This window comes from Leopardus geoffroyi, chromosome C1, assembly GCF_018350155.1.
Source record: "Leopardus geoffroyi isolate Oge1 chromosome C1, O.geoffroyi_Oge1_pat1.0, whole genome shotgun sequence".
Taxonomy (NCBI): domain Eukaryota; kingdom Metazoa; phylum Chordata; class Mammalia; order Carnivora; family Felidae; genus Leopardus; species Leopardus geoffroyi.
Window position 1 is genome coordinate 167,261,838 of NC_059328.1, and position 17,594 is coordinate 167,279,431.

Genomic DNA, 17,594 nt, shown 5'->3' on the forward strand with positions numbered 1-17,594 from the left:
TAGTTATTATCAAAACATCTTTTGGGGGTACCTGGGTGGCTCAGTCAGTTAAGCCTCCAATTCTTGATATCAGCTCAGGTCATGATCTCATGATTTGTGGGATATAGCCCCACCTCAGGCTCTGAGCTGACAGCATCGAGCCTACTTAGGATTCTCTCTCTCTCCCTCTCTCTCTGCCCCTTCCCGACTTGTGCACACACTCTCTCTAAATAAATAAATAAAATAAAGTCATTTTGAAAAAAAATATTTCTGATTTCCAGGGATGACAATATTCCTCTTAAGTATGTGTCTGAGTTAAAATGTTCGTTTTGAAATTTGTAAGTCCTAGAGGTAGGGCTTTGGGTTATAAACTCAATGCAAAGATATAAGAGGAAGGGTTCTTTAAGGGGACAGGAGATCTGGGAAGATGGTGTCAGGTCAGGATTAGGGAAGAGAAAAGAGGGACAAGGAGAAAGAGTGTGTTATAATAGACTCATTTATGACAGGGAAGTTGGGAACTCTGGAAACATTTGTCTGATAAACAATTTTAAGTTAATTCTTGTCCTGAGCATTAATTTTCCTTTGTTGTGACAGAATCACCAGTAAAAAGACCATTGCATTGGATAATGAGGATATGAAGGTGGGTGAGCAAAGAAGTAAACTGGGGAATGGATGAGGGCTGACAGGCAAAACAAACACAGCAGAAACAAGACAGCAGCTGGCAGTAGTCTATGCCAAAGGGCTAAAAGTGGAGATGAGTTGGAAAGTGTATGGTGACTTGAGGGGGGGGAAATAAAATTCCAGCAGAATGTATGAATGGAGGCCTCTGCATTTGGGTCTCTGCTCTATGCCACCTCCTCAGAGAGGCTTTCTCTGATTAAAAGTAGACCAACCCAAGATAAATTTACTGCTCTATTTTATTTTCTTTATAACACATCATTTTCATTTGCTTATGGTGTATCTTTCTAATCACACTAGAACCATGGTTCTCATCTGGGGGCAATTTTGCCCCCCAAGGGATATTTGGCAATGTCTGGAGACATTTTTTGTCGTCACAATGAGGATATTCTGCGGGCATCTAGTGGGTAGAGATCAGGAATGCTGTTCAACATCCTAGAGTGCATAGTACAGTCTTCCAAAGTTACCCAGCACCAACTGTCAATAGTGCTGAGGTTGAGAAACTGCATTAGAGGGGAAATTCCCAGAGGGAAAGGACTTTGTCTTGTGTGTTGTTATTCCCAGTAGCATAGCACCTGGCACAGAGTAGGTGTTAGTAGAATAAGTGTTAGTTGAAGGGGTGATCATCATTTAAGTCTTCATTTCTCCAGTTTGAAATAAGAACCAGTTTTTCCTGGCCTCATCTATGCTCCCAGCCATAGGTCTGTCTATCTAATTGGGATCAGAGCAGCAATATATAACATGTGAAGGGACCCCTTCCCCATACATCCAGACCAGGAGACCTCCTTTCACATATTTCCCCCTGAAAATTCCTTCCAATTAATTGGTACAGATTTAAGCATGGGATGGGGACAATTAGAAATAATGCGATAAATATCCCATCTATTTGAGTTGGGGGTTTGCAAAGAGAGTTCTATCCATGCTTAGCCTCAAGTAATTGGGACAGATGGAATGTGTGGCAAGAATATTGACAACTGATCAGAGTTGAGCCTGCAGTTGGGGTAATGAGCTCTAAAAAACATGCAAACTCATGAACCTCTTGCCCCAACGCTTTCTAACCACTGAACATCTAGCTACAGGCCAAGGTCATAGTCCTTCGTTGGCACCAGACCAGTCTTCTAAGAACACTATTTGGGGCTGACAGACTTTTTCACTGACATTAGCAGCAATGTAATACAGTTCAGCAGCATCCTGCCTCTCTAACTTTCAAGAAAGCTACAATTTATATTTGGAATTCAAAGAAATGTGTCTAAAAGTAGTAACCTAGAAGGATGTGAGAAAGAGAATCCAACAATAGAACATAGTCATTTTCAAAACTACCCATAAGTACTCTCCCATTTATAAAATCAATATTATGATGACAGGAAATACAAACCTTTGTTTTTCATTTAACTCGTGTGAGAAAACAACCTATTAGTTTGGACCAAAGACCAAGGAATTTGATCATGGCAACTGAAGAACCATCCCAGGAAAGATCTAATCCACATAATAGCCAAACTTCATTAGCTGAGGTCAGGATATCATTAACTCCCCTTTGAGTTACCTGATTTTCTTGCTGGTCCCACTGACATATCTTCAGAACCTGACCCAGTTCTTGCTGCTGTTGCTTCAGACCCTTGTCTAGTTGCCGTCTCCTATCTTGTAGAAGCTCAAGAAGGCTGTCAATCTTCAGACAGCTGTTATGAGCTCCGTGGATCAACTCAGAATTCACATTAGGTCCATCACACTTGAATTTTTCTATGAAGTCAGTGAGTTGTTGACTTTTGTTTAAAAGGGCTAGAGATCGTTCTAAGAGTTCTAGAAGAAAATTAGAAAGAAGAAAGAATAGTGATATGAGCAAGCTCTTCTATAGTAATATTCAGACTCCTGGTAGAATTTCAAATGTATGTAACCTTTATATTAACAATAAATTATACTGTAAGGAATTCAAATGTGTAAACATAAAATGCCTGTGATACAACTAGCCAGATACCATAACCTAACAATTTCTGTAGCACTAACTGCCAAATTATAGGATGCTGCAGTTCAGTGATAGTGTAATACAGTACAGGAAGGGAGAGATCGTGGGATTTGGGCACTGTTTCAGTCAGGTTTTAGTGGCGTGATACTGTTAAGGTGCCTGCTCTCCTTGACATGTTCTATGTTCTGAAGTGAATGGGCTGCTAATGAGGTTTAAATTCTATGACCCAGGAGTCATCCATGACACATTCCTCTCCCTCATTATCAAGACCTGTCAATTTCACCCTCTGTCTCCTACAGTGTCTACTTCTCTTTGTCCTCACTACAGAAAACATTATTTGTTGCCTGGACTTGTGCAGCCACCTCTGAATGGCATCTTTCTCCAATCCATTCATCTATTCTCCTTAGTTAGCCAGAGAGATTTTTTTCTAAACACAGTATGTCACACACATGCATACATGTGTGTGTGTGTGCGCACACACACACACACACACACACACACACCTACCTAACAATGGCTTCCCATAGCCTTAGAATTAAGGACAGATTCCTTGACATAATTTAAGTCTGGCATGGTCTGGTCCCTATCTTCCCTTTCAGATTTTCTTAATCTTTCTACTCTTCATCCCTCTCTTTTTACATACATTACAAATGCTACATTCCCTTCTGCCCCAGAACTTTTCACTGTGTCCTCTGCCAGGAACACCATTCTCCTCAAACCCTTCCTTCTCTACCTTTATTCTATTCATACTTTGGGCCTTATTCAACTGCCAATTCTTCAATGAATAAACCAGACTGAATCAAATCCTCCTATTAATTGTTCTCATGATACAATATTCCTCTCATTCATAGCTCTTAACACAACCGTAGTTTTATACTTATGTGTTTGGTTAGTTGATTTATTGTCTCCCTTTGCCACCAGGCTCCGATGCAATATGGGGACAGTGACCAGGATAACATTCCTAGCACTTAGCATAGTGACTGGCATAGGAGAAATGTTCAACAGTTTTTGTAGAATGCTTGAATGAGATCAAAGTATTAAAAGAGGGGGAAGAATTAAGAGAGATATACGTGCTAGAGATCAGTGGTCCTCTAGAGATATAAAAAAAGACTTTGATGGGGCACCTGGTTGGCTCAGTCAGTTAAGTGTCTGACTTTGGCTCAGGTCATGATCTTGCAGTTTGTGGATTCAAGCCCCGTGTCAGGCTCTCTACTTTAGAGCCATGGCACTCTACTTTAGCATTCTAACATTCCACAGTTAACTGTGTGGCAATAATTAGGCTGTGGTAGTTGGGCCAGTTGTCTCTTTTAACTTGACAATTTTTTTTGCGGGGGGGAGATCTGGAAGAGAGAATGATATAAGTGAAGATATTGGAGAGAGAGATTTTGACATGAAAAAGAAAGAATGTGAAGTAATTTGTGTCACATGACCTAGAGCTGTCAAATAAAGTATTAGATGGTACTATCTGCTCAGAGCAAGCAAGGTGTGATTATGTGCAATGGGCAATTTGATCAGGAGTTAACTATGCAAAGCAACAAACAGCAAGAACAACTTGAACCAAAAAGAGGATGGGATCATTCAAATAGAGCAGGAAGAAGCAGGGAGAACATGAGAGTAAATCTCTTAAAGAAATGGAAGCAAACATGAATAATATGGGAGAGGCAGGGGCATAAAAAGAATTATCTGTCTAGAACAGGTTCTTTTATAGAAGTGAAAAAAAAAGAACTTGCAAATGAGGTGAAGACAGGTTATAGAGGGCCTTGTGTATCAAACTGAAGAATTTTAATTTGTATAGCCTATGTGATAATCAGTATGACTGCTTCTCCATTTATTTATTTACTTTTTGCTTCTCCATTTATATGTATATGTATTTCCTTTGCATTGAAGAGTTTGTTATGATACTGTGAAAAGTTACACACACACACACACACACACACACACACACACACACACACAGGAAATAAGGATAAGTGGCAGGGTTTCCACATAGTATTTATTTTCTTCCCTTCCATAACTAGCTCCTACACACTAGACTTTTCCAATGAGAGAGAGAAGTATAGCTCTAAGTGCTAGGGTATTGCACACTGATAGTGGATCATGCCAACCTGTTCTGGTTCCTACAGAATGCATATAATAATCCAAAATTTCCATTTGCAATCTTTTTCTGGTTTTCTGTTTCAACATCTGTCAAAATAGTGTAACTACTACTATAGTACCACCAGGAATGGAGTCTCTGGCCAAAGATAACTTGTAAACTGTACCTACACTACAATCAGTCTGTTACTGCTACCCATTAAAGTGGATCAATTCTTCCCTCAGTTTCCTCTGTCAGTTCCTTTGGTTCTTCCTCTGTTGGTTTCTTCCATCTTAACTATTTATTGTTCATGCTTTCCTAGCTATTTATTCCACCAGTTGATCATACAAAGTAATGTATTTCTCCTCAAGGGTAAACTAGATAGAATATCATGAGCTTCAAGAAATACAAAATCCCTATGGTGTATTAATTTTAAAGACTGCATTTTTGCATACATAAAATCTCCATTTCTGACATAATGCCTTGTGACATGAGGCAAGTAGATATTTAATAGCTTTTTATTATTTATTTTGATTGTCATTATATCTAAGCAAGTTAATATTAAAGTAGATTTTATACAAATACCTGTACAGTTTGCCATTCTTAAGTATATATAATAAATTCAAGATGGATAAATAGAGATGTACATAGCTTAAGTGACTTTATAACTTGCTAAATAATCTTTCCAAATGGGTAATTTCTAAGAAGTATCAAAGTTACAGTCTTGGCATCGAGATCATGAGTGATATTTCTTCCTAAAAGATTTTAAAATATTCCAAATGTTCCACAGCAGGATGGTGTTTCCTAAACTCATTCAGTGGGCACTTTCAAATATATACAAAAGTAAAGAAAATAGTATAATGGACCCTAATGAACCTATATGTCAGCCACATTTAAAATATATATAAAACACTTAAGAACAAGGAATAATACGATTGCTACTGTGAGGAATATTCTCAGGTATTATGTTCATTGTAAGAAGACCACTGGAAAAGTGGAGGGCTTAGTTGTGATCTTTCAGAGCTTAGAACCAACTGTCTCTTCCTTAATGTAGTGCCTTGTTTATTCCTCAGGTTTGTATCATTGTGTTGTGTCTTACACTGGAATTAAATACAAATGACACTCAATAAACATACTTTGGGTTGGATGCTATTCTACATCGTAGAGACTCAGAGATGTACTAATACCTACCCTCCAGAGTCTCACAATCTGGTGATGGAGACAACTATGGAAATAAATTGTTATTACACAGTGTGCTGGGTGGTATAACAGGGACCCACAGGAAGCACAGAGGTTACTTACCAATAAATGTATACATGCCCCAACCAAACTGTAGACTTCCTCTACTCTCTTTTTAAAAAATAAGTGTAATAGTGAAAACGGAATTTTCCTTATCCAAAGCTATTATTTGAAGACTGCTCTTCATTTCCTGACCCTGAGAAGGAACATTCACTGAATTCAACCATTTATTCAATCAAGAAATATTTCATGAGGATCCACCATGTGCCAGCACTGTGCTAGATGCTGAGGATACAAGGCTGAACAAGGTAGAAATGGCCTCTGATCTCAGGAGATAAAATGTGGCAGGTTGAATAACCAAATCTTTGGAGGCTATTCCTCTAACATTCCCTTAGAATCATTTACAACTATGTCTTTTCTGAAACAGATGACCAAAAATAAAGCTTTATTTAACCTCTCTTGGAACAGTTTGAGGTATAAACAGACAAATTTAAAATACGGTGTCACGCGTGAGCATTCTCATGTGAATACATTGTAAAACCTCTAAAAGGTTAGGTGAGGAATAAACATATTTCTTGCCTTTGGTATGATTTTCATGAAGCTGCAGAAGGGATTTTAAGGACTCGGCACTCTCAAACTCCTGGGTGTTCCGGAGGAAATCTTCAGCTTGGTCTATTTTAATAGCAAACTACAACAGAAATACAATGGAAAGACATTTGAAAAAATAAAAATTAATGTGCCACTTTGAGTTATTTGTACAAGTTTTTCACTAATCATGGCCTAGTTGATTGTAAAAATGTGTGTGTTTGTGTGAGTGTGTGCTGGCTTAGGGTGTTTGTATGAGGCTGTGTGTTTGCATGTTGCCACTTTACAAAGTGCCAAAGTAAAAATTTTCTTCTCCTTCCTTTGTATTCCTTTCATACTTGCAAATATGTCATATATGCTGAAATAATCTAACTAGTTTACCGATAAATGTCTATTGGAATTTTCAACTAAAATTATTGTGTCTAAGCAGCCATTTTTCAACATGTAAAGCAGTTCATCAAAGAATAACCAGAAAGCTTGCTAACAACAACAAAAACAAAACAATGAAAGTTTGATAAACCAGTAGCCTATGTAATTATAAGTAAATATAATTTAAGAAAGTTGAAATATAATGTTTTCCTCTGTGATTAGACTTAGAACCAAAAAAATGTAACTTTCAAAATAACACAAGTCTAATACCATTTCAAAAAGACTGAGAATCAATGTCTAATCCCATTTCTTATACAAAATAAAAATATATATTTTTGTGCAAAAAATGATTTGAAGAGATATAAACCAAAGGATTGCCTTTATAAGAAGGAATGAGATTTAGGATGGGGGAATGCATTTTACCTCCTAAACCTATACTTTGTAATTTTGTTTGCATTTTTATCAATGATCTTATGTATTCTTTATATAAATAAAAATGAAATTAGATACAGCAAGAATGCAAAATGGAAAACTTCTCTACTGTTTCAAAAAACAAGAAGCAATTTGACATCCTAAATGGTGACAAATATGACCAGTCTTTCTGTTTCTCCTTGGAGGAAATATGAAGGGGAGGTATCTGAAGTGATATTAATATTCTCAGAGGAATAATCTTAGAAACAAATTTTAGAAAAGGGTAAAACATCTTTGGTTCTACCAGTACAGTATATCCATGGTAGTAGACATAGTGGTAGTCTAGCTAGATAATAGTTTTAACACTCAGATTTAAAGGTAATTATGATAGTTTATAAGAATATTTCAATCAACTTGTTTACCTGTGGATTAGGTATTGAACTGATTCATAAAGGTAAAGTATCAGTGAGAAAGATATAAAAGCTGGGTGGCTCAGCTGGTTAAGCAACTGACTTCAGTTCAGGTCATGATCTCACAGTTTGTGAGTTCGAGCCCTGTGTCAGGCTCTGTGCTGACAGCTTGGAGCCTGGAGCCTGCTTTGGATTTTGTGTCTCCCTCTCTCTTTCTGTCCCAACCCCACTCATGCACTGTCTCTCTCTGTCTAAAAAATAAATAAAACATTTTTTAAAAAAGACATAAAAGCTTATCACATGCTTCTTTTTCAAGTTTTCTGCAAATTATCATCTATGAATTTAATGATTTTTAATATTTTTATGTAACTATCCAGTTAACGAGATGTGCTGTATTTTGATTATTATAATAACCACATAAAATCCAGTTATAAATGCATGGAATGATGGAGACAGACTAATGAGGATGCCCTCTTTGGAAATGTGGAGAAGGCCTACGCCATCATGTTAGAACAATCTAGTGATACCAGCCACTGCCACTTATGGACAATGTTCTGAAAGTTAGCTTGGTGTTTGATAAGAGAATAACCTGTCTAATGGTTAAGTCTGTGCGTCTGAAACAGTCCTGTAATAAATATCAACCATGCAATAAGAAGTCATTCCATTTCTTATGGAACTTTATGCATCATAATTCAATAAGAGGATCCTATCCACACATCATTTACATCTCTAATCCATTCTATTTATAATAGCTTATGTTAAGGGTATTCTTTGGGTTTTTAAAAAAATGTTTGTTTATTTATTTATTTATTTTGAGAGAGAGAGAGCAGGGGAGGGGCAGAGAGAGAGGGAGAGAGAGAATCTCAAGCAGGCTCTGTGATCCTTCTCATGACCCATGAGCTCATTTCATAATGAATTGAAATCAAGAGGGACACTTAACTGACTGAGCTATCCACGTGCCCCTTGAGGGTATTCTTTGAAGAGAAGCTTCAAAACAAACAAACAAACAAATAAACAAACAAACCCAACTCTAGAAGGTGATTTGGTTTTTCTCTCTAGAACACTAAAAAGTTTTGGAGTCACTGTATAATTTATACCTATATTTCAACTGTTATTTGAAATTACAATAAATAAATAAACAAACAATGCTTTACTCAAAAAAGTTTTCTCTAAAGTTCTGTTAACTTTTTTTTACCTGATGGTATTTTCTTTTGCCCACTTTTCTTTTTGCATCGTGCATGGGATAGAAGTGGCAATGGTGGGACACTTTGCAAAGACCTTATTCTCATCTTTGTTTTTTTTAAATAAGTAATGACAATAGTTTTAGCATACAGAAGGGGCAGGAAAGATTATGTAAGAGTCTGCATTCAGCTTAGTATGAAGTGACCCACAAAAGTGGAAGCAGGATAATACAAGAAACAGTATCTTTTCAGTAGAAATCAGAGTACTGGGCTGAATTATGAGTTGACTTAGTATTTCCATTTACTTCATGCAATATCTGGAAATAATTCTCATCACAGAGAAAATCAGCTAGCATTAATGCTACTACCTTGTGAGAAACAAATATTGGGCCTAATGTTTGAAGGAAGATCATTTCCTGGGCTCAAATGAGGTGAATTTCAAGGGCAGTTGACATCTATACCCCACTTACTTAGATAGAATGAATCCGATGTATCTACAATTTGACCCCTGGAGGTGCATTTCACCTGGTTTCTGTTCAGGAAAGAAAACTATGTGTGAAACTTTTTCTCAAGATGATCTATAAAATGAATTGTAGTTGGACTTCTGTATTCAAACTGTAGGAAACAAACCTTAAAAGTTACAATAAGGTTTTTGCTCCTTGTTTTTACTTTTAAACAAGTTCATGATGCATGAGATTGCCTACCCCAATTTTTATGTTCTCTTACTAATCTTTCTTCCTTCATTATTTTGGATTTAAGACCCGAATTTTGAGTTCAGAAGTGTCATATTTTTCAAAGCTAGTGCTTTATCGTAATGAAGCAGTGCTCTCACATCAAAATGAATGTACTGCCACTTGACAGAGAAGTTAAAAGTGAAATTTCCAATAACTGTCTTACACCAAATACAACAGTTCTTTTGATAATGTTCTTTGAGTCTCACATTTTGAAATTGGGAACTGCAAAAAAATCTCAGAATTCAAGAAAAGTCACAGGAAGAAATGACCTTCTTAGGTCCAGGACTTTTTCTTTTACTTAAATTTTTAATAAGTTCAAATTATGGAATTCAACTATATGCCTTAAGAAAGCATTCTATAAAATACTATGCTTACAAGTCAAATGTTCCATAGAATATTCTGCAATTGCCTTTTGGTAAATAGCCAAAGAAATTCTATCCTCCATCTTTTAGTCAAGAACACGTTATACCAACATTTCCCAATAATCCTGTAATCAGGGATAATTGTTTGATTTACTAATTATACTGACTTATGAATAAGAGTTTCCATTTTTACTTAATATTTTACTTAATTTTATAGTTATAGTTAAAAGTTTTTTCTGAAGGACTACATTTAAAATATTAACAACTTTATTCTTTGGCAATCAAAAATTAAATGCATTATATATAACTTAGTCATTCTGCCATTTTTTAAAGTGATTGCAACGTCTGTTTGTGGAAATAGAACATTTTCAGAAGTGCTATCCATTAGCTCTGAAGTGAAGAAAGTAGTTTTTTAAAACACAAACCTCCAAGGCATTTTCAAAAAATTCAGAGGTCAACCTGAGGAGCTCCCTTCTTTTTTCAAGCATAGAGACAAGCGCTGTCCATGCTTCACCCAAGGTGTTGGCCATGGCATCATAGACTTGACTCTGATCCTTGTTCTCTTCAGCTGTCTTGTCTGCTTCCTGCAAGAGTTCCCACACCTGATCTTCCAAAGCCTAAGTTCAGGAAAGAAAAGAGTGTAAGAGCCTGGAATCATATTTTAAACACTTGAATATTTAAAATTGCATGTGGTCTAAGAAAGTTTATATAGAATTTATAAACAAAAGTGGCAGGGCAGGTAGGTAGATCAAGTAGACAGAAGGGAGCACATGGAAACTGTGATAAGCTAGAAAGCACGGCCAGGCTAAAGGCATTTACATTTAAACATTGTTCAAACACTGTAGAGATTTATCAAAGGTATGCATTTACATTCCCAGAGGTCCAGAATATTATGTTGACCTCACATTTCAAAAAAATAAAAATGAAAAAATAGAAACCTAATTGGAACACATCCAGAAGAGAGTGATGGGGGGGGAAATGTGAGAAATAAACCCAGTAAAACTTAGTTTATCCTAAATAATTATTATTGGCAATATGCTCATGAAGCTTAATATAAATGTCAAGAATAAGTTCTTGAAAGACAATATTCATAATGTAAACATTAGAATATCTGTAACCAATAATACAGATTGAACAAAATATGGAAGATGAAGGGGACCATGTGATTACCTAATTGTTTCATTTAGGGATAGGAGGAGGATCTCACAGATTATTTCATTCTTAAAGTTGGCACCAAAATAATGGGAAAAGTTTTAAAAATATAATAGACTAAAAATAATATGAACAAATTCTAAAATATCAGCAAAAAATGTGACTAAAATGTGATAATGCAAAAGAAAACAAAAGAAATATAGAGCATATTTATCAGGATACACACACAAAAAACAAAACATGATAGGAATATGATTAAATACCAGTTAACACACAAAAAAGTGGATGAATTAGTTTTCTCAATTAAAAGACAAACATTGGAAGGAGGAGGGGCCAACATGGCAGAGAAGTAGGGGGATCGAACTTCCCTCTTCTCTCAAACAAAGAAGTGTTGAAACCAAAGGCCTTTGAATCCCAGAGTCCAGGAGGAAAAGAGACAGTCGTGCTTCCAGGGACCCACTGGGACAAACTGACAGGTCATATGTGTGTAATTGCGAACTGGGAGAGATAAAACAAATGGAGGGGAGGGAACCCTTCTGTGGAGAGACAAAGGGAAGAGAATGAGCAGCTGGCGAAGCATAGGACTGTATCTGGACAAGAGAAAAAAACACTGACCCTGAAGGGGAAAGATCCAATCTCTAACTGAGGGATTTCTCTGGACTGGAGCCAGCTGCCTGGATCATGAACCTGGGGAGGAGGGGAGCCAGCCCTGGGCTCAGTGGATAGGTCAGAGGTGCAGTCTGCAGTGGGAGAAAGTGATCCCCTCCCTGGAGTGCTGTGGGACAGGACAAAGCCTGCATGCATCTGCCAGCCAGGGACCACATACTGGGCAGCGTGGAGCAGCACTTCCCCAGTACCAGTGCATACAGAGCAAGAGTTTAAATCCCAGCCAAGCTCCAGGGCATGGGAATCGGCTGAGTGGAACAAACTGCCTCATTTGCACCCACAGCACAGTGAGGATGGCTCAAACAGAGTGGTTTGGGCACTGGCTCCATGGAGAAGAGACTAGGGGTTACCATTTCTCTCCCCACCACCACCAAGGTGGGGTCTCAGGGATCAGACAGCAGGGCCCACAGTGGAGGCGGGACTGTCTACACCAAACCATGCACATCTTCATCTGGTAACTGCTATCTACTGGAGAGGGATAGACATTGATTAACCAGACGGTCCCTCCTCCAGATCAGCATTGTTCCATTGCCTGGTTTAACTCTCCAACAATTTTTATTATATAGATACATTCTTCTTTCCTTTTCTCCTTCTTGTCTCTTCCCTCCTCTAGTCTGGTTACTCTAGTTGTTGGTTTGTTTAAGCACACATATTTAATCCATTCTCTTGATACATGGTCCATACCTCCTTCTTTATTCTCCTTTCACTCTCTCTCTGGATTAAGCCATAAGCATAGTTTCTCTGTCTGGACAACTTTATCTTCTTTTCTTTTTCCTTGCCTCCTTCTTAATTTTCCTTTCTTTCTCTCTGGATTAAGCCATATGGTTTCTCTGTCTGGATAACTTTCTTTTCTTTTTCTTTTTCCCCGCCTCCTTCTTTATTTTCCTTTCTCTCTCTCTGGATTAAACTGTATAGTTTCTCTGGTCAGTTTTTATTCTTTCTTTTCCTGCCCCCCCCCCATCATTTCTCTCTTTGTATGGGATAAGGCCTCTTCTATCAGCACCTCCTCTACCCTGTTGTTTACTTGTAGCTGGTGTTTCTGGTTTTTTGTTTCTGCGTTTTTTGTTTGTTTGTGTGTTTGCATGCTTTTGTTTTGTTTTATGTTTGTTTGTTTGTTTGTTTGTTTTCCTTTCCAGGGCTACTTCAAGGAATAATCAAAGCACACCTGGTGGAGGGTTCAAAACATCACTAGGAGAAGGGAGATAACCAAAGGCACAACAACAGAGAGCAAGTAACACTCTCCAAAAAAATGTCTTCTGAAGGGACATGCCCTGGACAGTGTATGACCCCTCTTTAATATAGTAGTGCTTGCAGGTGAAGAGCACATAACAAGCTTTTAAAACACATGAGGGACAGAAAACTAACCAAAATGACAAAACAGAGGAATTGTCCTCAAAAGAAATTCCAGGAAGAAATGACAGCTAAGGAATTGATCAAAACATATTTAAACAATATAAGTGAACAAGAATTTAGAATAATAGTCATAAGATTAATCGCTGGGCTTGAAAAAAGCATAGAAGACAGCAGAAAATCTATTGCTGCAGAGACCAAGAAACTATAAAAATAGTAATGATGAATTTAAAAATGCTATAAATGAGGTGCAAAATAAAATAGAGAAGGTCACATCAAGGATTGAAGGGGCAGAGGGGAGAATAGATAAAACAGAAGACAAAATTATGTAAAAAGAAGAAACTGAGAAAAAGAGATAAAAAAAATTCTGGATCATGAGGGGAGAATTAGAGAATTGATTCAATGAAATGGAACAATATCCATGTCATAGGAATTCCAGAAGAAGAAAGAAAGGGGCTGAAGGTGTACTTGAACAAATCATAGCTGAGAACTTCTCCAATCTGGAGAAGGAAACAAACATTGAAATCCAGGAAGCACAGAGAACTCCCTTCAGACGTAACCGAATCGATCTTCTGCACGACATATCATGGTGAAACTGACAAAATACAAAGATAAAGAGAGAATTCTGAAAGCAGCTAGGGATAAATGGGCCTTAACATACTAGGGTAGACACATAAGGGTAGTAGCAGACCTATCTACTGAAACTTGGCAGTCCAGAAACGAGTGGCAGGAAATTTTCAATGTGATGAACAGGAAAAATATGCAGTCAAGAATCCTTTATCCAGCAAGCCTGTCATTCAGAATAGAAGGAGAGATAAAGATAAAGGTTTTCCCAAACAAACAAAAACTGAAGGAATTCATCACCACTAAACCAGCCCTACTAGAGATCCTAAGAGAGACTCTGTGAGTGAAATGTTGCAAGGACCACAAAGGACAAGAAATATCACTACAAGCATTAAACCTACAGATAACACAATGACTCTAAACCCATATCTTTCAACAACAACACTGAATGTAAGTGAACTAAATGCTCCAACAAAAAGACATAGGGTGTCAGAATGGATAAAAAAGCCAAGACTCCATCTATTTGCTGTCTACAAGAGACCCATTTTAGACTTGAGGACACCTTCAGATTGAAAGTGAGGGGATAGAGAACCACATAACATGCTACTGGAAGTCAAAAGAAAGCTGGAGTAGCCATACTTATATCAGACAAACTAAATTTTAAAGTCTGCAACAAGAGATGAAGAAGGCATTATATAATAATTATGGGGTCTATCCATCAAGTAGAGCTAAGAATTATAAATGTCTATGCACTGAATTCGAGAGCACCCAAATATATAAAACATTCACAAACATAAGCAGTCTTATTGGTAAAAATGTGGTAATTGCAGGGGACTTTAATACTCTACTTACAACAATGTACAGATCACCTAGACAGAAAATATATAAAGAAACAATGGCCCTGAATGAAACACTGGAACAGATGGACTTGACACATATGTTTAGAACTTTTCATCCTAAAGCAGCAGAATATACATTCTTCTCGAGTGCACATGGAACATTCTCCAAGATAGATCACATACTGGGTCACAAAACAGCCCTCAATAAGTATAAAAGAATTGAGATCATACCACGCATACTTTTAGACCACAATGCTATGAAACTTGAAATCAACCACAGGAAAAATTTGGAAAACCTCCAAATGCATGAAGGTTAAAGAACATCCTACTAAAGAACAAATGGGTCAATCAGGCAATTAAAGAAGAAATTAAAAAAATATATAGAAACAAATGAAAAGGAAAACACAACAATCCAAACCCTTTGGGATGCAGCAAAGGCATTCCTAAGAGGAAAATACATTGCAATCCAGCCCTACCTCAAAAAACAAGAAAAATCCCAAATACAAAATCTAACAGCACACCTAAAGGAACTAGAAGCAGAACAGCAAAGAAACCCCAAACTCAGAAGAAGAAGAGAAATAATAAAGATCAGAGCAGAAATAAACACTATAGAGTAAAAAAACAAAACAAACAAACAAAAAAAGAAAAAAACCAAAAAAAAAACCCCCACTAGAACAGATCAATGAACTAAGAGTCGTTTTTTTGAAAAAATAAAATTGATAAACCTCTATCCAGGTTTCTCAAAAAGAAAAGACAGAGGACCCAAATTGATAAAATCATGAATGAAAATGGATTTATTACAACCAATCCTTCAGAAATATAAGCAATTTTCAGAGAATACTATGAAAAATTATACGCCAACAAACTGGACAACCTGGAAGAAATGGAAAAATTCCTAAGCACCCACACATTACCAAAACTCAAATGGGAAGAAATAGAAAATTTGAACAAAGCCATAACTAGTAAAGAAATTGAATCAGTTATCAAAAATCTCCCAACAAATAAGAGTCCTGGACCAGATGCTTCCCTGGGGAATTCTACCATATATTTAAAGCAGAGTTAATACCTATCCTTCTCAAGCTGTTCCAAAAAATAGAAATGGAAGGAAAACTTCTGTAATCATTCTATGAAGCCAGCATTACTTTATTCCCAAACCAGACAGAGACCCCCACAAAAAACGACAACTACAGGCCAATATCCCTGATGAACATGGATGCAAAAATTCTCAACAAGATACTAGCAAATCGAATTGAACAACATATAAAAAGAATTATTCATCATGATCAAGTGGGATTCATGCCTGGGTTGCAGGGCTGGTTCAATATTCACAAATAAATCAATGTGATACATCACATTAATAAAAGAAAGAATAAGAACCATACGATCCTGTCAATAGATGCAGAAAATGTATTTGACAAAATATGGCATAGTTTCTTAATAAAAACCCTCAAGAAACTTGGGATAGAATGAACATACTTAAACATCATAAAAGCAACTTATGAAAAGCCCACAGCTAACACCATCCTCAATGGGGAAAAACTGAGAGCTTTCCCCCTGAGATCAGGAACACGACAGGGATGTCCACTCTCACCGCTGTTGTTTAACATAGTGTTGGAAGTCCTAGCATCAGCAATAAGACAACAAAATGAAATAAAAAGCATCAAAATTGGCAAAGAAGAAGTCAAACTTTCACTTTCCTCAGATGACATGACACTCTACTTGGAAAACCCGAAAGACTCCAACAAAAGACTGCTAGAACTTATACATGAATTCAGCAACGTCACAGAGTACAAAATCAACGTACAGAAATCAGTTACATTTTTATACACCAATAATGAAGCAAGAGAAAGAGAAATAAAGAAACTGATCCCATTTATAATTGTACTAAAAACCATAAAATACCTAGGAATAAACCTATCCAAAGATGTAAATGATCTGTATGCTGAAAACTATAGAAAGCTTATGAAGGAAATTGAAGAAGACACAAAGAAATGGAAAAACATTCCATGTTCATGGATTGGAAGAATAAATATTGCTAAAATGTCAATACTACCCAAAGCAATCTACACATTCAATGCAATCCCAATCAAAATTGCACCAGCATTCTTCTCAAAGCTAGAACAAACAATCCTAAACTGTGTATAGAACCACAAAAGACCCCGAATAGACAAAGTAATACTGAAGAAGAAAACCAAAGTGGGAGGCATCACAATCCCAGACTTTAGCCTCCACTACAAAGCTGTAATCATCAAGACAGTATGGTATTGGCACAAAAACAGACACAGAGACCAATGGAATAGAATAGAGAACGCAGAATTGGGCCCACAAATGTATGGCCAACTAATCTTTGACAAAGCAGGAAAGAGTAGCCAATGGAAAAAAGATAGTCTCTTTAACAAATGGTGCTGGGAGAACTGGACAGCAACATGCAGAAGAATGAAACTAGACCACTTTCTTACACCATCCACAAAAATAAACTCAAAATTGATGAAAGACCTAAATGTGAGACAGGAAACCATCAAAACCCTAGAGGAGAAAGCAGGCAACAATCTCTTTGACCTCAGCCACAGCAAGTTCTTACTTGACACATCTCCAAAGACAAGGAAATTAAAAGCAAAAATGAACTATTGGGACCTCATCAAGATAAAAAGCTTCTGCACTGCAAAGGAAATAATCAACAAAACTAAAAGGCAACCGACGGAATGGGAAAAGATATTTGCAAATGACATATCGAATAAAGGACTAGTATACAGAATCTATAAAGAACTCACCAAACTCCATACGCGAAAAACACATAATCCAGTGAAGAAATGAGCAGAAGACATGAATAGACACTTTTCCAAAGAAGACATCCAGATGGCCGACAGACACATGAAAAGATGCTCAATGTCACTCATCATCAGGGAAATACAAATCAAAGCCACACTGAGATCCCACCTCACGCTGGTCAGAGTGGCTAAAATGAACAAATAAGGAAACTATAGATGCTGGTGAGGATGTGGAGAAATGGGAACCCTCTTGCACTGTTGGTGGGAATGCAA

At 37.0% G+C, this 17,594-nt stretch overlaps 1 protein-coding gene across 4 annotated transcripts in view; it reads right to left on the reverse strand.

Annotated features, from left to right (window-relative positions):
- CCDC141 (coiled-coil domain containing 141) overlaps positions 1-17,594 on the reverse strand; it is a 207,975-nt gene that overhangs the window by 135,614 nt on the left and 54,767 nt on the right. For all 4 annotated transcript variants that reach the window (XM_045480374.1, XM_045480376.1, XM_045480375.1 and 1 more), the window contains exons 3-5: positions 10,408-10,599; positions 6,510-6,618; positions 2,201-2,454 (exon numbers count right to left, since the gene is read on the reverse strand). In XM_045480374.1, the coding sequence (XP_045336330.1) occupies positions 2,201-2,454; positions 6,510-6,618; positions 10,408-10,599 (555 nt within the window). The remainder of the gene's footprint in view (positions 1-2,200; positions 2,455-6,509; positions 6,619-10,407; positions 10,600-17,594) is intronic.